The sequence below is a fragment of the Tachyglossus aculeatus genome, chromosome 25 (genome assembly GCF_015852505.1).
Source record: "Tachyglossus aculeatus isolate mTacAcu1 chromosome 25, mTacAcu1.pri, whole genome shotgun sequence".
NCBI classification, from domain to species: domain Eukaryota; kingdom Metazoa; phylum Chordata; class Mammalia; order Monotremata; family Tachyglossidae; genus Tachyglossus; species Tachyglossus aculeatus.
Window position 1 is genome coordinate 25176816 of NC_052090.1, and position 22695 is coordinate 25199510.

General features: G+C 47.4%; 1 protein-coding gene across 2 annotated transcripts in view; it reads right to left on the reverse strand.

Moving 5' to 3' along the window:
- STAU2 (staufen double-stranded RNA binding protein 2) overlaps positions 1–22695 on the reverse strand; it is a 104611-nt gene that overhangs the window by 36415 nt on the left and 45501 nt on the right. For both annotated transcript variants that reach the window (XM_038766720.1, XM_038766719.1), the window contains exons 8-10: positions 18936–19073; positions 14902–15033; positions 4237–4297 (exon numbers count right to left, since the gene is read on the reverse strand). In XM_038766720.1, coding sequence (XP_038622648.1) covers positions 4237–4297; positions 14902–15033; positions 18936–19073 — 331 coding nt within the window. The remainder of the gene's footprint in view (positions 1–4236; positions 4298–14901; positions 15034–18935; positions 19074–22695) is intronic.

Consider the following 22695-nt stretch of genomic DNA (forward strand, 5'->3'; position numbering starts at 1 on the left):
GGGAGACAGGGAAAGGAGGAGATGGTGTAACAAAGAGGGAGAGAAGGAGAGAGAGAAAAGGAGACAGAAAAAGAGGGAGACAGGATGTGAGGGAAAGGAGAGAGAGGGAGAAAGGGAAAGAGGCCGAAAGAGAGTAAGGGAAAGTAGAGAGAGAAGGAGATGAAGACAGGGAGACAGGAAAAGAAGTAGACGGTGTAAGTGAAAGAGGGAGAGGGAAAAGGAGAGAGGGAGGAGACAGGAAAAGAGAGAGAGGATGTGAGGGAAAGAAGGAGAGGGAAGAAGGGAGATGGGAAAAGAGGGAGGGAGACAGGAAAAGGGAGACAGGATGTAAGGGAAAGGAGAGAGAGAGGGAGAAAGGTAAAGAAACAAGAAAGAGTAAGGGAAAGGAGAGAGAGAGGGAGGGAGGGAGGGAGAAAGAGACAGAAAAAGGAGACAGGGTGTAAACAAAAGAGGGAGAGAGAGAAGGAGAGAGAGAAAAGGAGACAGGAAAAGAGGAAGACAGGATGTGAGAGAAAGAAGGAGAGGGAGAAAGGAAGACAGGAGGGAGAGACAGGGAGGGAGAGAGATGGAAAAAGAGGGAGACAGGATGTAAGGGAAAGGAAAGACAGGGAGAAAGGGAAAGAGGCAGAAAGAGAGTAAGGGAAAGGAGAGAGAGAGAAGGAGAGGGAGAAAGGGAGACAGGAAAAGAGGAAGAAAGGAAGGAAAGGAGAGAGAGGGAGACAGGATGTGAAGGAAAGGAGGAGAGAGAGGGAGAAAGGGAGCCAGAGAAAGAGGCAGAAAGAGGGTAAGGGAAAGGAGGAGAGGGGGAGAGAGAAAGGGGGCCGGGGAAAGGAAGAGGGAGACTCGGGCCAAGGGAGCGAGGGGAAGCCCCGCGGAACCGGACACTGAGGAACTAAGCGCCACCTTCCGGTGGGAGCGCTTTCCCACAATGCAGCAGGAGGCCTGGTGGGCCCGGCCCGGCCCGGCCCGGCCCGCTCCTCGGCCTGCTATTCGGCCCGTTCCATGGCCCGTTCCTCGGCCCGCTCCATGGCCTGTTCCTCGGCCTGCTCCATGGCCCGTTCCTCGGCCCGCTCCATGGCCTGTTCCTCGGCCTACTCCATGGCCCGTTCCTCGGCCCGCTCCTCGGCCTGCTCCATGCCTGTTCCTCGGCCCGCTCCTCGGCCTGTCCCTCGGCCTGCTCCTCGGCCTGCTCCTTTGCCTGTCCTTCGGCCTGCTCCTCGGCCTGCTCCATGCCTGTTCCTCGGCGCGCTACTCGGCCTGTTCCTCGGCGCGCTACTCGGCCTGTTCCTCGGCCCGTTCCATGGCCTGTTCCTCGGCCTGCTCCTCGGCCTGTTCCCCGGCCTGTTCCTCAGCCTGCTCCATGGCCCGCTCCTTGGCCCATTCCTCGGCCCGTTCCTCAGCCTGCTCCTTAGTCTGTTCCTCGGCCCGTTCTTCGGCCCGCTCCTCGACCCGCGGACTGACCGACGGACGGTCCCCGAGGCCGGAGAAAGTCCTTCCTTTCCCGTCGGAGAGGACGAGAGCTTCCGCTTTCGGGGGGAAGGGTCGGAGAGGGAAGCGAGTCAGGATACCGGTTCCCGCTCCTGCCGTCTCTCCCATGGGGAGCGTTCGATAAACACGACCGAATGAATAAACCAACGGACCAACGAACGTCCCCGGCTTAGGCCAGCCCCAACGTGCGGCTCTTCACGCGCCTCTTTCCCGTTTTCTGGGACTCCGCGGCGACGGCTGAAAATCCCCTTCGGCGAGGGGGGCCCGGCCCCCTCGGTTTTTTTAACGATGGCTGATGAGGGCCCTTATTATGTGCCAGGCACTGTACTAAGCGCTGGGGTGGAGGGGGGAGATCTAAGCTAATCAGGCCGGTCCCGGTCCCCCATCTTCATCCCCATTTTACAGATGAGGGGACTGAGGCCCGCGGGGGTGAAGCGCCTTGCCCAAGGTCACGTGGGGCGGAGGAGCTTCTAGACTGTGAGCCCGCTGTCGGGTAGCGACCGTCTCTATATGTTGCCAACTTGGACTTCCCAAGCGCTTAGTACAGTGCTCCGCACACGGTAAGCGCTCAATAAATACGATTGATTGATTGATTGACTGAACGAATGAATGAACCTCACCTCTCAGGGTCTCAGTTCCCTCAGCAGCCGAGCATATTCTTGTGAATATTTACATAGTCTATTTATTTTATTTTGTTAATACGCTTTGTCTTGTCACGGCCAAACATATTCTTGTGAGCTCAATAAACATATTCTTGTGCACTCGTATTTATTGAGCGCACAGTAAGCGCTCAATAAATACGATTGATTGATTGATTGCATATTTACATAGTCTATTTATTTTATTTTGTTAACATGTTTTGTCTTGTTGCCTGTCTCCCCCTTCTACGCTGTGAGCCCGCTGCCGGGTAGGGACTGTCTCTAGATGTTGCCAACTTGGACTTCCCAAGCGCTTAGTCCAGTGCTCCGCACACGGTAAGCGCTCAATAAATACGACTGAATGAAGGAAAGGAGCGGCAGAGCCGGGATGAGAAGCCGGGTCCTCTGACTCCACGGAGCCACGCTGCTCCTCTACGTCTGACGGCTCTTTTTCCAACCCAACTCGACGCCCTGACGGTCAACTGAGGGGACGAGAGTCCCCTCTTCCGCCCCCGCCCCCCACCCCAGAGCATAATAATAATAATAATAATAATAATAATAATAATAATAATAATGATGATGGTATTTGTTAAGGCGCTTACTATGTGCCAAGCCCTGTCCTAAGCACAGGGGGAGATACAAGGTCATAATAATAATAATAGTAATAATAATAATGGTATTTGTTAAGGCGCTTACTATGTGCCAAGCCCTGTCCTAAGCGCTGGGGGAGATACAAGGTCATAATAATAATAATAATAATAATAATAATGATGATGATGATGATGATGATGGTATTTGTTAAGGCGCTTACTATGTGCCAAGCCCTGTCCTAAGCGCTGGGGGAGATACAAGGTGATAATAATAATAATAATAATAATAATGGTATTTGTTAAGGCGCTTACTATGTGCCAAGCCCTGTCCTAAGCACTGGGGGAGATACAAGGTCATAATAATAATAATTATAATAATGATGGTATTTGTTAAGGCGCTTACAATGTGCCAAGCCCTGTCCTAAGTGCTGGGGGAGATACAAGGTGATAATGATAATAATAATAATAATAATGGTATTTGTTAAGGCGCTTACTATGTGCCAAGCCCTGTCCTAAGCGCTGGGGGAGATACAAGGTGATAATAATAATAATAATAATAATAATAATAATAATAATGGCATTTGTTAAGGCGCTTACAATGTGCCAAGCCCTGTCCTAAGTGCTGGGGGAGATACAAGGTGATAATGATAATAATAATAATAATAATGGTATTTGTTAAGGCGCTTACTATGTGCCAAGCCCTGTCCTAAGCGCTGGGGGAGATACAAGGTGATAATAATAATAATAATAATAATAATAATAATAATAATGGCATTTGTTAAGGCACTTACAATGTGCCAAGCCCTGTCCTAAGCGCTGGGGGAGATACAAGGTCATAATAATAATAATAATAATGATGATGGTATTTGTTAAGGCGCTTACTATGTGCCAAGCCCTGTCCTAAGTGCTGGGGGAGATACAAGGTCATAATAATAATAATAATAATAATAATAATAATAATGATAATAATAATGGTATTTGTTAAGGCACTTACAATGTGCCAAGCCCTGTCCTAAGTGCTGGGGGAGATACAAGGTCATAATAATAATAATAATGATGATGGTATTTGTTAAGGCGCTTACAATGCGCCAAGCCCTGTCCTAAGCACTGGGGGAGATACAAGGTCATAATAATAATAATGATGGTATTTGTTAAGGCGCTTACAATGTGCCAAGCCCTGTCCTAAGCGCTGGGGGAGATACAAGGTCATAATAATAATAATGATGGCATTTATTACGCGCTTACTATGTGCCAAGCCCTGTTCTAAGCGCTGGGGAGGTTCCAAGGTGATCGGGTTGTCCCCCGGGGGGGCTCACAGTCTTCATCCCCATTTTCCAGATGAGGTCACCGAGGCCCAGAGAAGTGACTTGCGCCAAGTCACCCAGCTGACAAGCTGGCGGAGCCGCAGGATTCGAACCCACGACCCCTGACTCCAAAACCCGGGCTCTTTCCGCCGAGCCACGCTGCTTCTCTAGGAGGGAGGCGGGAGGGAAAGGCCGGAGGAAGAAAGGGCCACTTACTGTTGCTGGTCGGTTCGGGGAATCCAAGCTTCGGGCCGTTCCACCCTTTCTTGTCCCCGCTCTAAAAGAGGAAACGAAAATCGTGAATATCCCGGCAGGAGGGTTTGCGTCGGCCGAGGAAGGTCGGAGCTCCGCCACCCTGGGCTTCCCGGGCCGGAAAGGGCTCGGCCCAAGCGGCGGGAAAAGCGGGCGACACGGGAAAAGCGGACCATCGGGCCGTCGAAACGTCCGTAATAAAAATAATAACGATGGCATTTGTTAAGCGCTTGCTATGTGCAAAGCACCGTCCTAAGCGCTGGGGAGGTTCCAAGGTGATCAGGTGGTCCCACGGGGAGCTCACAGTCTTCATCCCCGTTTTCCAGATGAGGAAACTGAGGCCCAGAGAATAGTTATCATAATCATAATGAGAATGATGGCATTTATTAAGCGCTTACTACGTGCAAAGCACCGTTCTAAGCGCTGGGGAGGTTACAAGGTGATCAGGTTGTCCCACGGGGGCTCACAGTCTTCATCCCCATTTTCCAGATGAGGGAACTGAGGCCCAGAGAATAGTAATTCATTCATTCATTCATTCAATCGTATTTATTGAGCGCTTACTGTGTGCAGAGCACTGTACTAAGCGCTTGGGAAGTACAAGTGGGCAACATATAGAGAAATAATAATCATAATGATAATGATGGCATTTATTAAGCGCTTACTATGTGCAAAGCACTGTTCTAAGCACTGGGGAGGTTACAAGGTGATCAGGTTGTCCCACGGGGGGCTCACAGTCTTCATCCCCATTTGACAGATGAGGGAACTGAGGCCCAGAGAATAGTTATCATAATGATAATGACGGCATTTATTAAGCGCTTACTATGTGCAAAGCACCGTTCTAAGCGCTGGGGAGGTTACAGGGTGATCAGGTTGTCCCATGGGGGGTTCACAGTCTTCACCCCCATTTTAATAATAATAATAATGATGGCATTTATTAAGCGCTTACTATGTGCCAAGCACCGTTCTAAGCTCTGGGGAGGTTACAAGGTGATGAGGTTGTCCCACGGGGGGCTCACAGTCTTCATACCCATTTGACAGATGAGGGAACAGAGGTACAGAGAAGTGAAGTGACTTAATAATAATAATGGCATTTATTAAGCGCTTACTACGTATAAAGCCCTGTTCTAAGTGCTGGGGAGGTTACAAGGTGATCAGGTTGTCCCACGGGGGGCTCACAGTCTTCATCCCCATTTGACAGATGAGGGAACTGAGGCACAGAGAAGTGAAGTGACTTAATAATAATAATGGCATTTATTAAGCGCTTACTACGTATAAAGCCCTGTTCTAAGTGCTGGGGAGGTTACAAGGCGATCAGGTTGTCCCACGAGGGGCTCCCAGTCTTCATCCCCATTTTCCAGATGAGGGAACTGAGGCCCAGAGAAGTGAAGTGACTTGCCCAAAGTCACCCACCTGACAACCGGAGAAGCCGGAATTTGAACCCATGACCTCTGACTCCAAAGCCCGGGCTCTTTCCACTGAGCCACGCTGCTTCTCTACAGTGCTCTGCACACGGTAAGCGCTCAATAAATACGATGGAATGAATGACACTTGTCCACATGTTTTGTTTTGTCGTCCGTCTCCCCCTTCTCGACTGTGAGCCCGCTGTTGGATAGGGCCCGTCTCTACGTGTTGCCGACTTGGACTTCCCAAGCGCTTAGTCCAGTGCTCTGCACACAGTAAGCGCTCAATAAATACGATTGAATGAATGTTGGGTAGGGACCATCTCTAGATGTTGCCAACTTGGACTTCCCAAGCGCTTAGTCCAGTGCTCTGCACACAGGAAGCGCTCAATAAATACGATGGAATGAATGAATGAAAAAAGAGACGTTTTATAATAGTACTGATAATAATTAAAAGGATGGGGTTTGTTAAGCACTTACTATGTGCGAAGCACTGTTCTAAGCGCTGAGGGAGATACAAAGTAGACCTCTAGACTGTGAGCCCGTTGTCGGGTAGGGACCGTCTCTACATGTTGCCGACTTGGCCTTCCCAAGCGCTTAGTCCAGTGCTCTGCACACAGTAAGAGCTCAATAAATACGACTGAATGAATGAATGAATGAATGAATGAATAAGCGCCAACCGCAGGCTCTGTTCCGGCCCCGACAGCATCACCATCATCATCAATCGCATTTATTGAGCGCTTACTGTGTGCGGAGCACTGTACTAAGCGCTTGGGAAGTACAAACTGGCAACATCTAGAGGCAGTCCCTACCCAACAGTGGGCCGACATTCTCCTCCCCCAACCCTGCTTCCAGAATAAGAGGAAAAAAATAATAATTAAGGCTTTTTAAAATATTCCTTGAGTCACTGACTCAGCTCCGGGGGGGAGGGCGAACCAGGCCTTTAATCCAAAATCTTCAAAACCCACCTTTTAGAAAATAGAAATCTACACTCCGCTGGGCTTGAAAAATGTGAAGGGGAAATTACTTTCCCCCTCGTCTCTTTTATTCATTGTTTACGAGCAATTCTTTGAAATCTAAAACGCCCGGGTCGTATATCATCCTAACTTTCACGTTTTTTTGCTTTTTTTTTAAAGGTGCCTTCGGACAGAGCGAAAAGGACCGGGTTGTAGGGGAGAAAAATGCGCAAAAAAAAAAGAGAGGAAAAACTCCGAATTAGATGGGGTCTCTTTTAGGTCAGAAACTCGTTTTAAGACGCTTCCCCTGCCCGGACTCCCTCCTTTGAGTCCATGTGCTTGGCTCCAATAGCAATAACGTAATAATAACGGCATTTATTAAGCGCTTACTATGTGCCGAGCACTGCTCTAAGCGCTGGGGGAGATACAAGGTCATCAGGCTGTCCCACGGGGGGCTCACGGTCTTCATCTCTCTTTTCCAGATGAGGAAACTGAGGCCCAGAGAGGTGAAGCGACTCGCCCAAAGTCACCCGGCCGGTAAGCGGCGGAGCCGGGATTTGAACCCATGACCTTCTTTCCGCTGAGCCGTGCTGCTTCTCCACGGGGACGCACAGAGGATGGGGGTGCGAGGGGCGCTTAGTACAGCGCTCTGCAGACAGTAAGCGCTCAATAAATACGATTGAATGAATGAATCAATCAATAAGCTATTTATTTTATTTGGTTCTATTTATTTTGTTTGGTTTATATGTTTTGTTTCGTCGTCTGTCTCCCCCCTTTCTAGACTGTGAGCCCGCTGTCGGGTAGGGACCGTCTCTAGATGTTGCCAACTTGGACTTCCCAAGTGCTCAGTACAGCGCTCTGCACACAGTAAGTGCTCAAAAAATACGACTGAATGAATGAAAGTAAGCACTCAATAAACTATTTTATTCGGTTCTATTTATTTTATTTGGTTAATATGTTTTGTTTCGTTGTCCGTCTCCCCGCTTCTAGACTGTGAGCCCGCTGTTGGGTAGGGACCGTCTCTAGATGTTGCCAACTTGTACTTCCCAAGCGCTTAGTACAGCGCTCTGCACACAGTAAGCGTTCAATAAATATGATTGAATGAATGAATGAAAAGTAAGCACTCAATAAACTATTTATTTTATTTGGTTTATATGTTTTGTTTTGTTGTCCGTCTCCCCACTTCTAGACTGTGAGCCCGCTGTCGGGTAGGGACCGGCTCTAGATGTTGCCAACTTGAACTTCCCAAGCGCTTAGTACAGCGCTCTGCACACAGTAAGCGTTCAATAAATATGACTGAATGAATGAATGAAAAGTAAGCACTCAATAAACTATTTATTTTATTTGGTTCTATTTATTTTATTTGCTTTATATGTTTTGTTTAGTCGTCTGTCTCCCCCCTTCTAGACTGTGAGCCCGCTGTCGGGTAGGGACCATCTCTAGATGCTGCCAACTTGGGCTTCCCAAGCACTTAGTACAGCGCTTTGCACACAATAAGCGCTCAATAAATATGACTGAATGAATGAATGAAAAGTAAGCACTCAATAAACTATTTATTTTATTTGGTTCTATTTGTTTGGTTTATATGTTTTGTTGTCTGTCTACCCCTTCTAGACCGTGAGCCCGCTGTTGGGTAGGGACCGTCTCTATATGTTGCCGACTTGGACTTCCCAAGCGCTTAGTACAGCACTCTGCAGACAGTAAGCGCTCAATAAATACGATAGAATGAATGAATGAATCTACTTATTTATTTATTTTACTTGTACATATTTATTCTATTTATTTTATTTGGTTTATATGTTTTGTTTTGTTGTCTGTCTCCCCCTTCTAGAAGACTGTGAGCCTGCTGTCGGGTAGGGACCGTCTGTAGATGTTGCCGACTTGGACTTCCCAAGCGCTTAGTACAGCACTCTGCAGACAGTAAGCGCTCAATAAATACGACTGAATGAATGAATGAAAAGTAAGCACTCAATAAACTATTTTATTTGGCTCTGTTTGTTTTATTTGGTTTATATGTTCTGTTCTCGGTCTCCCCCTTCCAGACGGTGAGCCCACTGTTGGGTAGGGACCGTCTCTAGATGTTGCCGACTTGGACTTCCCAAGCGCTCAGTACAGCGCTCTGCAGACAGTAAGCGCTCAATAAATACGACTGAATGAATGAATGAAGAGTAAGCACTCAATAAACTATTTTATTTGGCTCTGCTTGTTTTATTTGGTTTATATGTTTTGTTGTCTGTCTCCCCCTTCTAGACTGTGAGCCCGCTGTCGGGTAGGGACCGTCTCCAGATGTTCCGACTTGGACTTCCCGAGCGCTTAGTACAGCGCTCTGCACACAGTAAGCGCTCAATAAATACGACTGAATGAAGGAATGATTGAATAAACACTAATTAAAGAATGAATGGATGGAAGGAAGGGCCTGTTTCACTTTCTTGCTCCTTGTGTTCGTTCGAAATCCGCGGAGGCTGACTTTCCCCCACTGGTCTTTCTTTCTCATTTTGTCTTTTTCAGCCGAGGCGCTCTGCGAGGATTTATTTCGACACGCCGTTTAAAAATGAAATGTGTTAAAATAACATACGTAAATACAATGTAAACCCCCCCCCCCCCACCACCAACAAAAAAACCCATAAACCCCAAATATGTTCGGTTTTGGGTTACATGTGTTTTTTAGAGGGAAACCATTAGCTAACTAGGTGGTGAAAGTAGAATAAATAGAAATCTTTCCCCAGAGTGAGAAGGCCGACAGGCCTGGCATTTTATACACCATTTTATATATATTTATATATATATAATTATTTATATATTGGAGAAGCAGCGTGGCTCAGTGGAAGGAGCCCGGGCTTTGGAGTCTGAGGTCATGGGTTCAAATCCCGGCTCCGCCAACTGTCGGCTGGGTGACTTTGGGCAAGTCACTTCACTTCTCTGTACCTCAGTTCCTTCATCTGGAAAATGGGGATGAAGACTGTGAGCCCCCCCGTGGGACAACCTGATCACCTTGTATCTTCCCCAGCGCTTAGAATGGTGCTTGGCACATAGTCAACACTTAATAAATGCCATCATTATTATTATTATTCTCTGGGCCTCAGTTCCCTCATCTGGAAAATGGGGATGAAGACTGTGAGCCCCCCCGTGGGACAACCTGATCACCTTGTATCCTCCCCAGCACTTAGAACAGTGCTTGGCACATAGTCAACGCTTAATAAATGCCATCATTATTATTATTATTATTCTCTGGGCCTCAGTTCCCTCATCTGGAAAATGGGGATGAAGACTGTGAGCCCCACGGGGGACAACCTGATCACCCTGTAACCTTCGCAGCGCTTAGAACGGTGCTTTGCACATAGTAAGCGCTTAATAAATGTCATCATTATTATTATTATTATTTGGAGTCAGGGCTCGTGGGTTCAAATTCCACCTTTGCCAGTTGCCAGCTGTGTGACTTTGGGCGAGTCACTTCGCTTCTCTGGGCCTCAGTTACCTTATCTGTAAAATGGGGGTTAAGACTGTGAGCCCGCTGTTGGGTAGGGACTGTCTCCAGATGTTGCCGACTTGGACTTCCCAAGCGCTTAGTCCAGTGCTCTGCACACAGTAAGCGCTCAATAAATACGATTGAATGAATGAATGAACGAATGACTGTGTGTGAGGCCCCCCGTGGGACAACCTGATCACCTTGTAACCTCCCCAGTGCTTAGAACAGTGCTTGGCACATAGTAAGCGCTTAATAAATGCCATCATTACTATTATTATTATTATCTGTCAAATGGGGATGAAGACTGTGAGCCCCCCGTGGGACAACCTGATCACCCTGTAACCTCCCCAGAGCTCAGAACGGTGCTTGGCACATAGTAAGCGCTTAATAAATGCTATTATTATTATTATTATTATTATTGTTGTTGTTATTATTATTATTATTATATCAGGACCGGGGTGGTGTCACTCAGAGACAAGTCGTGGAGCGCCCCGTGGGCCCAGAGATCCAAACAGAAGCTTCGAGTCGCCGATGATCTGGGAGTGAATTTCATTCATTCATTCCATCGTATTTATTGAGCACTTACTGTGTGCAGTGCACTGTATTAAGCGCTTGGGAAGTCCAAGTCGGCAACATCTAGAGATGGTCCCTACCCGACAGCGGGCTTACAGTCTAGAAGGGGGAGACAGGAAACCAAACATATTAACAAAATATGACAATGAATGAACAGTGGTTTGCACATTGTAAGCGCTCAACAAATATTCATTCATTCATTCAATCGTATTTCTTGAGCGCTTACTGTGTGCAGAGCACTGGACTAAGCGCTTGGGAAGTCCAAGTTGGCAACACATAGAGACGGTCCCTACCCGACAGCGGGCTCACAGTCTACAAGGGGGAGACGGACGACAAAACAAAACATGTGGACAGGTGTCATTCATTCCATCCTATTTATTGAGCGCTTACTGTGTGCAGAGCACTGTAGTAAGCGCTTGGGAAGTCCAAGTCGGCAACATCTAGAGACGGTCCCTACCCGACAGCGGGCTCACAGTCTGGAAGGGGGAGACAGACAACAAAACATATTAACAAAATATGACTGAATGAATGAACAGTGCTTTGCACATAGTAAGCGCTCAACAAATATTCATTCATTCATTCAATTGTATTTATTGAGCGCTTACTGTGTGCAGAGCACTGGACTAAGCGCTTGGGAAGTACAAGCTGGCAACATAAAGAGATGGTCCCTACCCGACAGTGGGCTCACAGTCTAGAAGATGCGTTTCCTAGGGGATTCATTCATTCATTCAAACGTATTTATTGAGCGCTTACTGTGTGCAGAGCACTGGACTAAGCGCTCGGGAAGTCCAAGTTGGCAACATCTAGAGACGGTCCCTACCCGACGGCGGGCTCACGGTCTCGAAGAATCACACGGGGGGTCGGCTCCGTCCGCCTCTGCCCCCCGCCGGGGCCCGAGTTCGGGGTTTCACCACATCCCGGGCCGCTGCCGAGAAACCCGCAGCCCCTCGACTCGGGTCTTGGCACGGAAACAAACCGGGGGGGGGGAACAAAAAAGCTCACGTCGAAATGGAAAATAAATAGGAAAAATGACTTTATAAATGGAATGGAATTCCATTATAATGGAATTGTGCCCTGAGGGGAGAAAGCGGGGGATTTATTTCCCAGCATTTTCATCTGGTTTCCAGAAATTTAGGCCGGAGACACGGAGCAATCCTCTCCTCTTCCGTCCAACACGATGAACCTCTATATGTTGCCAAATTGTACTTCCCAAGCGCTTAGTACAGTGCTCTGCACACAGTAAGCGCTCAATAAATACGATTGATTGATTGATTGATTGATTGAACCCACGTCTACCCCGGTGATTAGAAAGAAGCAGTGTGGCTCGGTGGAAAGAGCCCAGGCTTTGGAGTCAAAGGTCGTGGGTTCAAATCCCAGCTCCGCCAATTGTCAGCTGGGTGACTTTGGGCGAGCCGCTTCACTTCTCTGGGCCTCAGTTCCCTCATCTGGAAAATGGGGATGAAGACTGGGACAACCTGCTCACCTTGGAACCTCCCCAGTGCTTAGAACAGTGCTTGCCACATAGTAACTGCTTAATAAATGCCATCATTATTATTATTATTATTGTCATTTATGTGGCCTTGAGCAAGTCGCTCCACTTCTCTGGGCCTCAGTTCCCTCATCTGTCAAATGGGGATGAAGACTGGGACAACCTGCTCACCTTGGAACCTCCCCAGCGCTTAAAACAGTGCTTGGCACATAGTAAGTGCTTAAAAAATGCCATTATTATTATTATTATTGTCATTTGTGTGGCCTTGAGCAAGTCGCTTCACTTCTCTGGGCCTCAGTGACCTCGTCTGTCAAATGGGGATGAAGACTGTGAGCCCCCCGTCATCACCTTGTAACCTCCCCAGCGCTTAGCACTGCACACAGTAAGCGCTAAATAAATGCGATTGAATGAATGAATGAATGCCTGGCACATAGTAAGTGCTTAATAAATGCCACTATTATTATTATTATTATTGTCATTTGTGTGACCTTGAGCAAGTCATTTTGCTTCTCTGTGCCTCAGTGACCTCATCTGTCAAATGGGGATGAAGCCCGTGAGCCCCCCGTGGGACAACCTCATCACCTTGTAACCTCCCCAGCGCTTAGAACAGTGCTTGGCACATGTAAGTGCTTAAAAATGGTGATTATTATTATTATTATTGTCATTTGTGCGACCTTGAGCAAATCGCTTCGCTTCTCTGTGCCTCAGTTACCTCATCTGTCAAATGGGAATGAAGACTGTGAGCCCCCCGTGGGACAACCTCATCACCGTGTAACCTCCCCAGCGCTTAGAACAGTGCTTGGCACGTAGTAAGTGCTTAATAAATGCCATCATTATTATTATTATTGTCATTTGTGTGACCTTGAGCAAATCGCTTCGCTTCTCTGGGCCTCAGTTCCCTCATCTGTCAAATGGGTATGAAGACTACGAGCCCCCCGTGGGACAACCTCATCACCGTGTAACCTCCCCAGCACTTAGAACAGTGCTTGGCACATAGTAAGCGCTTAATAAATGCCGTCATTATTATTATTATTGTCATTTGTGTGACCTGGAGCAAGTCGCTTCGCTTCTCTGGGCCTCAGTTCCCTCATCTGTCAAATGGGTATGAAGACTACGAGCCCCCCGTGGGACAACCTCATCACTGTGTAACCTCCCCAGCGCTTAGAACAGTGCTTGGCACATAGTAAGCGCTTAATAAATGCCGTCATTATTATTATTATTGTCATTTGTGTGACCTGGAGCAAGTCGCTTCGCTTCTCTGGGCCTCAGTTCCCTCATCTGTCAAATGGGTATGAAGACTACGAGCCCCCCGTGGGACAACCTCATCACCGTGTAACCTCCCCAGCGCTTAGAACAGTGCTTGGCACATAGTAAGCGCTTAATAAATGCTGTCATTATTATTATTATTCTTGTCATTTGTGTGACCTGGAGCAAGTCGCTTCGCTTCTCTGGGCCTCAGCACTGAAGCTCAATAAATACTTTTGATATTGACTGAATTCCGATAAATAACCCCAAGAAAACTGTCTTCCTGTCAGTCAGTCAATTGTTCATTCATTCAATCGTATTTATTGAGCGCTAACTGTGTGCAGAGCACTGTACTAAGCGCTTGGGAAGTACAAGTTGGCAACATATAGACACAGTCCCTACCCAACAACGGAGATATTTATTGAACACTTACCGTGTGCAGCGCACTGTACTAAGCGCTTGCGAGGGGACTCTAGAGCTCACTGTCGGGTAGGGACCTTCTCTCTATGTTGCCAACTTGGACTTCCCAAGCGCTTAGTACAGTGCTCTGCACACAGGAAGCGCTCAATACATACGATTGAATGAATGAATGAATAATAATAATAATAATGATAATAATAATAATAATAATGGCATTTATTAAGCGCTTACTATGTGCCAAGCACTGTTCTAAGCGCTGGGGAGGTTACAAGGTGATCAGGTTGTCCCACGGGGGGCTCACAGTCTTCATCCCCATTTTAATAATAATAATAATAATGACGGCATTTGTTAAGTGCTTGCAATGTGCAAAGCACTGTTCTAAGCGCTGCGGAGGTTACAAGGTGATCGGGTTGTCCCACGGGGGGCTCACAGTCTTCATCCCCATTTGACAGGTGAGGGAACTGAGGGCCCAGAGAATAATAATAATAACAATAATAATAATAATAGCATTTATTAAGTGCTTACTATGTGCAAAGCACCGTTCTGAGCACTGGGGAGGTTACAAGGTGATCGGATTGTCTCACGGGGGGCTCACAGTCTTCATCCCCATTTGACAGATGAGGGAACTGAGGCCCAGAGAATAATAATAATAATAATAATGGCATTTATTAAGCGCTTACTATGTGCAAAGCACCGTTCTAAGCACTGAGGAGGTTACCAGGTGATCGGGTTGTCCCACGGGGGGCTCCCAGTCTTCATCCCCATTTGACAGATGAGGGAACTGAGGCCCAGAGAATAATAATAATGGCATTTGTTAAGCGCTTACTACGTGCAAAGCACCGTTCTAAGCGCTGAGGAGGTTACCAGGTGATGAGGTTGTCCCCCGGGGGGCTCCCAGCCTTCATCCCCATTTGACAGATGAGGGAACCGAGGCCCAGGGAAGTGAAGTGACTCGCCCAGAGTCGGGCAGCAGACGAGGGGCGGAGTCGGGATTCGAACCCAGGCCCCCCTGACTCCGCTCCGGCCGCCTGCCGGCCAAAGTCGGGGGCCACGGGGGGCCGCCGGGGGCCGAGCGCTCACCTTGTCGGCTGCATCGTGGTGGGGGGCGGAGGCTTTGTACCCGAGGTGCAGCAGCATGGCTTCGGCGGCGTTCCTTTTGGCCACCTTCTTATTGGGGCCCGTTCCGGTCGTCGTCTCCTTGCCCACTTTCACCTGGCGAGAGGCGGAATCGGAGGCGACCGTGTGGCTTGCCGGACGGGAAAACCGTGTGGATCGCCCGACGGAACGGTGCGGCCCCCGCGGGGCTGGGAATCGGGAGGCCCTGGGCTCTGTCGCCGGCGGGATCCTGCCCTTCCCTGGGCCTCGGGGCCCTCGTCTGGAAAACGGGAGTCGGGGCTGGGACGCGGGGACGGGGACTGCGTCCAATAATAATAATGATGATGGTGATGATATGATTGAATGAATGAATAATAATCATCATAATGGTAATAATAATAATAATGATAATAATAAAGATAACAATAATGATGATAATAATAATAACAATGAGAATAATAACAATAATAATAATAAAGAGAACAATAATAATAATAATAAAGAGAATAATAACAACAATAATAAAGAGAATAACAATAATAAAAATAATAAAGAGAATAATAATAATGATAACGATAATAATAATAATGATGATGATGATGATGATGGTGATGATGATGATGATGATAATGATAATAACAGTAATAATAATAATAATAATAATAATAATAATAGCAGCAGCAGCATGGCTCAGTGGAAAGAGCCCGGGCTTTGGAGTCAGAGATTATGGCTTCAAATCCCGGCTCCGCCAATTGTCGGCTGGGTGACTTTGGGCAAGTCACTTCACTTCTCTGGGCCTCAGTTCCCTCATCTGGAAAATGGGGATGAAGATTGTGAGCCCATCGTGGGACAGCCTGATCACCTTGTAACCTCCACAGCGCTTATAACAGTGCTTTCCACACAGTAAGCACTTAATAAATGCCATTATTATTATTATTATTATTATTCTCTGGGCCTCAGTTACCTCATCTGTCAAATGGGGATGAAGACTGTGAGCCCCCCGTGGGACAACCTGATCACCTTGTAACCTCCCCAGCGCATAGAACAGTGCTTTGCACATAGTAAGCACTTAATAAATGCCATCATTATTATTATTATGATTATTATTATTATTCTCTGGGCCTCAGTTCCCTCATCTGTCAAATGGGGATGAAGACTGGGAGCCCCCCGTGGGACAACCTGATCACCTTGTAACCTCCCCAGCGCATAGAACAGGGCTTTGCACGTAGCGAGCGCTTAATCGGGGTCGCGGTGGGTCCCAGGGCCCTTCGACCCCAGAGGGTGGAGGAGGTTTCTAGCCTGTGAGCCCACTGTTGGGTAGGGACCGTCTCTCGATGCTGCCAACTTGGACTTCCCAAGCGCTTAGTCCAGTGCTCTGCACACAGTAAGCGCTCAATAAATACGATGGAATGAAAGAATGAATGAATATTTATTGAGTACTTACTATGTGCAAAGCACTGTTCATTCATTCAATCATATTTTGTTAATATGTTTTGTGGCCGGCCTCCCCCTTCTAGACTGTGAGCCCGCTGTCGGGTAGGGACCGTCTCTAGATTTTGCCGACTTGTACTTCCCAAGCGCTTAGTCCAGTGCTCTGCACACAGTAAGCGCTCAATAAATACGATGGAATGAATGAATAAATATGATGGAATGAATGAATAAATACAATGGAATGAATGAATAAATACGATGGAATGAATGAATGATTATTTTCTAGACTGTGAACCCGCTGTTGGGTAGGGACCGTCTCTAGATGCTGCCAACTTGGACTTCCCAGGCGCTCAGTCCAGTGCTCTGCACACAGTAAGCGCTCAACAAATACGATGGAATGAATGAATGAACAAATACGATGGAATGAATGAATGATTATTTTCTAGACTGTGAGCCTGCTGTCGGGTAGGGACCGTCTCTAGATGTTGCCGACTTGGACTTCCCAAGCGCTTAGTCCAGTGCTCTGCACACAGTAAGCGCTCAATAAATACGATGGGATGAATGAATGAATAAATACGATGGAATGAATGAATGAATGAATACGATGGAATGAATGGAATGAATGAATGATTATTTTCTAGACTGTGAGCCCGCTGTCGGGTAGGGACCGTCTCTAGATGTTGCCGACTTGGACTTCCCAAGCGCTTAGTCCAGTGCTCTGCACACAGTAAGCGCTCAATAAATACGATGGGATGAATGAATGAATAAATACGATGGAATGAATGAATGAATGAATACGATGGAATGAATGGAATGAATGAATGATTATTTTCTAGACTGTGAGCCCGCTGTCGGGTAGGGACCGTCTCTAGATGTTGCCGACTTGGACTTCCCAGGCGCTCAGTCCAGCGCTCTGCACACAGTAAGTGCTCAATAAATATGATGGAATGAATGACACCCGTCCACATGTTTTGTTTTGTTGTCCATCTCCCCCTTCTAGACTGTGAGCCCACTGTCGGGTAGGGACCGTCTCTAGATGTTGCCGAATTGGACTTCCCAGGCACTTAGTCCAGTGCTCTGCACACAGTAAGCGCTCAATAAATACGATGGAATGAAAGAATGAATGAATATTTGTTGAGCGCTTACTATGTGCAAAGCACTGGTTCACTCATTCAATCATATTTTATTAATATGTTTTGCTGTCCATCTCCCCCTTCTAGACTGTGAGCCCACTGTCGGGTAGGGACCGTCTCTAGATGTTGCCGACTTGGACTTCCCAGGTGCTCAGTCCAGTGCTCTGCACACAGTAAGCGCTCAATAAATACGATTCAATGAATGAATACGATGGAATGAATGAATGAATACACTGGAATGAATGAATGATTATTTTCTAGACTGTGAGCACGCTGTTGGGTAGGGACCGTCTCTAGATGTTGCCGACTTGGACTTCCCAGGCGCTCAGTCCAGTGCTCTGCACACAGTAAGCGTTCAATAAATACGATTCAATGAATGAATAAATACGATAGAATGAATGAATGATTATTTTCTAGACTGTGAGTCCGTTGTCAGGTAGGGACCGGCTCTAGATGTTGCCGACTTGGACTTCCCAGGCGCTCAGTCCAGTGCTCTGCACACAGTAAGCGCTCAATAAATACAACTGAATGAATGAATGAATAAATACAATGGAATGAATGAATAAATACAATGGAATGAATGGAATGAATGAATGATTATTTTCTAGACTGTGAGCCCGTTGTTTGGTAGGGACCGTCTCTAGATGTTGCCGACTTGGACTTCCCAGGCGCTTAGTCCAGTGCTCTGCACACAGTAAGCGCTCAATAAATACGACTGAATGAATGCCACCAGTCCACATGTTTTGTTTTGTTGTCCGTCTCCCCCTTCTAGACTGTGGGCCCGCAGTTGGGTAGGGACCGTCTCTAGATGTTGCCGACTTGGACTTACCAGGCGCTTACTACAGTGCTCTGCACACAGTAAGCGCTCAATAAAAACGATTGAATGAATGAATGAATATGATGGAATGAATGAATGATTATTTTCTAGACTGTGAGCCCGCAGTCGGGTAGGGACCGTCTCTAGATGTTGCCGACTTGGACTTCCCAAGCGCTTAGTCCAGTGCTCTGCACACAGTAAGCGCTCAATAAATACGATGGAAGGAATGAATGAATAAATACGATGGAATGAATGAATGAATAAATATGGAATGAATGAATGATTATTTTCTAGACTGTGAGCCTGCTTTCGGGTAGGGATCGTCTCTAGATGTTGCCGACTTGGACTTCCCAGGCGCTCAGTCCAGTGCTCTGCACACAGTGAGCGCTCAATAAATACGATGGAATGAATGAATGAATAAATACGATGGAATGAATGAATGAATACGATGGAATGAATGAACGATTATTTTCTAGACTGTGAGCCCGCTGTCGGGTAGGGACCGTCTCTAGATGTTGCCGACTTGGACTTCCCAGGCGCTCAGTCCAGCGCTCTGCACACAGTGAGCGCTCAGTAAATACGGCGGAATGAAGGAACGAGTGAGTGTTTCCTCCGCCCGTGGGGGCGGCGGGCCGTACCTGCATCAGAAACTCTCTCCTCCTCGGCAGGCCTCGCTCCGACAGCAGGACGTAGTTGGGCTCCTTCTCCTTCCGGGCCTGCTGGATCTGAGCCAGGCGGCTGATGGGATTGACGCCCTGCCCGGATTCTGGGCTGGCCTGAAGTGGCGATTAGCAAATAGTCACCATGACGGCGGGCCACGCGCCGTTCAACCGCTTAGTCCGGTGCTCTGCACACAGTAAGCGCTCAACAGATGCCATTTGTCTCCCCCTTTTAGACTGTGAGCCCACCGTTGGGTAGGGACTGTCTCTAGATGTTGCCAATTTGGACTTCCCAAGCGCTTAGTCCAGTGCTCTGCACACAGTAAGCGCTCAATAAATACGATTGATGATGATGATAGTAAGCGCTTAACAAATACCATTATTATTATCATTATTATTATTATTCTCTGGGCCTCAGTTCCCTCATCTGTCCAATGGGGATGAAGACTGGGAGCCTCATGTGGGACAACCTGATCACCTTGGAACCTCCCCAGCGCTTAGAACAGTGCTTTGCACATAGTAAGCACTTAACAAATACCATTATTATTATTATTCTCTGGGCCTCAGTTCCCTCATCTGTCAAATGGGGATGAAGACTGGGAGCCTCATGTGGGAGAACCTGATCACCTTGGAACCTCCCCAGCGCTTAGAACAGTGCTTAGCACGTAGTAAGCGCTTAACAAATACCATTATTATTATTATTATTATTATTATTATTCTCTGAGCGTCAGTTCCCTCATCTGTACAACGGGGATGAAGACTGAGAGCCTCATGTGGGACAACCTGATCACCTTGGAACCTCCCCAGCGCTTAGAACAGTGCTTGGCACATAGTAAGCGCTTAACAAATACCATTATTTTTATTATTATTATTCTCTTGGCCTCAGTTCCCTCATCTGTAAAATGGGGATGAAGACTGTGAGCGTCATGTGGGACAACCTGATCACCTTGTAACCTCCCCAGTGCTTAGAACAGGGCTTGGCTGCTGCCAACTTGTTCTTCCCAAGCGCTTAGTCCAGTGCTCTGCACACAGTAAGCGCTCAATAAATACGATTGATTGATTGATTGACTGGCACATAGTAAGCACTTAATAAATGCCATTATTATTACCTATTATTCTCTGGGCCTCAGTTCCCTCATCTGTAAATGGGGATGAAGACTGTGAGCCCCCCGTGGGACAACCTCATCACCTTGTAGCCTCCCCAGCGCTTGGAACAGTGCTTTGCACATAGTAGGCCCTTAATAAATTCATTCATTATTATTACTATTATTCTCTGGGCCTCAGTTCCCTCATCTGTAAATGGGGATGAAGACTGTGAGCCCCCCGTGGGACAACCTCATCACCTTGTAGCCTCCCCAGCGCTTAGAACCGTGCTTTCCTAGAATAGTACTATTCTATTCATTTTATTTTGTGAATATGTTTGGTTTTGTCGTCTGCCTTCCCCTTCTAGACTGTGAGCCCGCTGTCGGGGAGGGCCCGTCTCTAGATGTTGCCAACTTGGACTTCCCAGGCGCTTAGTCCAGTGCTCTGCACACAGTAAGCGCTCAATAAATACGACTGACTGATTGATTGCTTTGCACGTAGTAAGCGCGTAATAAATGCCATTATCATTCTTATTATCATTATTATTACCTCGGGGGCGGGCTTAGTACGGTGCTCTGCACACAGTAAGTGCTCAATAAATACGATTGATTGAGTGCTTTGCACATAGTAAGCGCTCAACAAATACGACAGATTGATTGATCGACTGCTTTGCACATGGTAAGCGCGCAATAAATGCCATTGTTATAATCATTATTATTTTTGTTTCGTTGTCTGTCTTCCCCTTCTAGACTGTGAACCCGCTGTCGGGTAGGGACCGTCTCTAGATGTGGCCAACTTGTCCTTCCCAAGCGCTCAGTCCAGTGCTCTGCACACAGTAATGATTTACTATTCTATTGTATTTTGTTACCTGTATATATGTAAATATGTTTGTACATATTTGTTACTCTATTTTACTTGTACATATCTATTCTATTTATTTTATTTTGTTAGTATGTTTGGTTTTGTTCTCCGTCTCCCCCTTTTAGACTGTGAGCCCACTGTTGGGTAGGGACCGTCACGATATATTCCCAACTTGTACTTCCCAAACGCTTAGTCCAGTGCTCTGCACACAGTAAGCGCTCAATAAATACGATGGAATGAATGAATGAATGTTTGTACAGATTTATCACCATTTTACTTGTACCTACTTACTACTCCATTTTATTTTATTTTGTTAGTATGTTTGGTTTCGTTCTCTGTCTCCCCCTTTTAGACTGTGAGCCCACTACTGGGTAGGGACCGTCTCGAGATGTTGCCAACTTGGACTTCCCAAGCGCTTAGTCCCGTGCTCCGCACACAGTAAGCGCTCAATAAATACGATTGATGATGATGATGATGATGTTTTGTTTTGTTGTCTGTCTCCCCCTTCTAGACCGCGAACACGTTGTCGGGTAGGGACCGTCTCTAGATGTCGCCGACTTGTGCTTCCCAAGCGCTCAGTCCAGTGCTCCGCACACAGTAAGCGCTCAATAAATACGATTGATGATGATGATGATGTTACTATGTTTTGTTTTGTTCTCTGTCTCCCCCTTCTAGACTGTGAGCCCGCTGTCGGGTAGGGACCGTCTCTAGATGTTGCCAACTTGGACTTCCCAAGCGCTTAGTCCAGTGCTCCGCACACAGTAAGCGCTCAATAAATACGATTGATGATGATGATGATGATGTTTCGTTTTGTTGTCTGTCTCCCCCTTCTAGACCGCGAACACGTTGTCGGGTAGGGAGCGTCTCTAGATGTCGCCGACTTGTGCTTCCCAAGCGCTCAGTCCAGTGCTCCGCACACAGTAAGCACTCAATAAATACGATTGATGATGATGATGATGTTACTATGTTTTGTTTTGTTGTCTGTCTCCCCCTTCTAGACCACAAACACGTTGTCGGGTAGGGCCCGTCTCTAGATGTCGCCGACTTGTGCTTCCCAAGCGCTCAGTCCAGCGCTCCGCACACAGTAAGCGCTCAGTAAATACGATTGATGATGATGATGACGATGTTACTATGATGTTTTGTTTTGTTGTCCGTCTCCCCCTTTTAGACTGTGAACCCCCTGTTGGGTAGGGACTGTCTCTATATGTTGCCAACTTGGACTTCCCAAGCGCTCAGCCCAGTGCTCCGCACACGGTAAGCGCTCAATAAATACGATTGATGATGATGATGACGATGTTCCTACGTTTTGTTTTGTCGTCCGTCTCCCCCTTCTAGACCGCGAGCCCGCCGTCAGGGAGGGCCCATCTCTAGATGTCGCCGACTTGTGCTTCCCAAGCGCTCAGTCCAGTGCTCCGCACACGGTAAGCGCTCAATAAATACGATTGATGATGATGACGATGTTACCATGTTTTGTTTTGTCGTCCGTCTCCCCCTCCTAGACCGCGAGCCCGCCGTCAGGGAGGGCCCATCTCTAGATGTCGCCGACTTGTGCTTCCCAAGCGCTCAGCCCAGTGCTCCGCACACAGTAAGCGCTCAATAAAAACGACTGATGATGATGATGACGATGTTACTATGTTTTGTCGTCCGTCTCCCCCTTCTAGACCGCGAGCCCGCCGTCGGGGAGGGCCCGTCTCTAGACGCGGCCGACCCGTCCTTCCCAAGGGCTCAGCCCGGTGCTCCGCACACGGCAAGCGCCCGGGAAAGGCGACGGGACGAGTGAAGGAACTGGGATGCA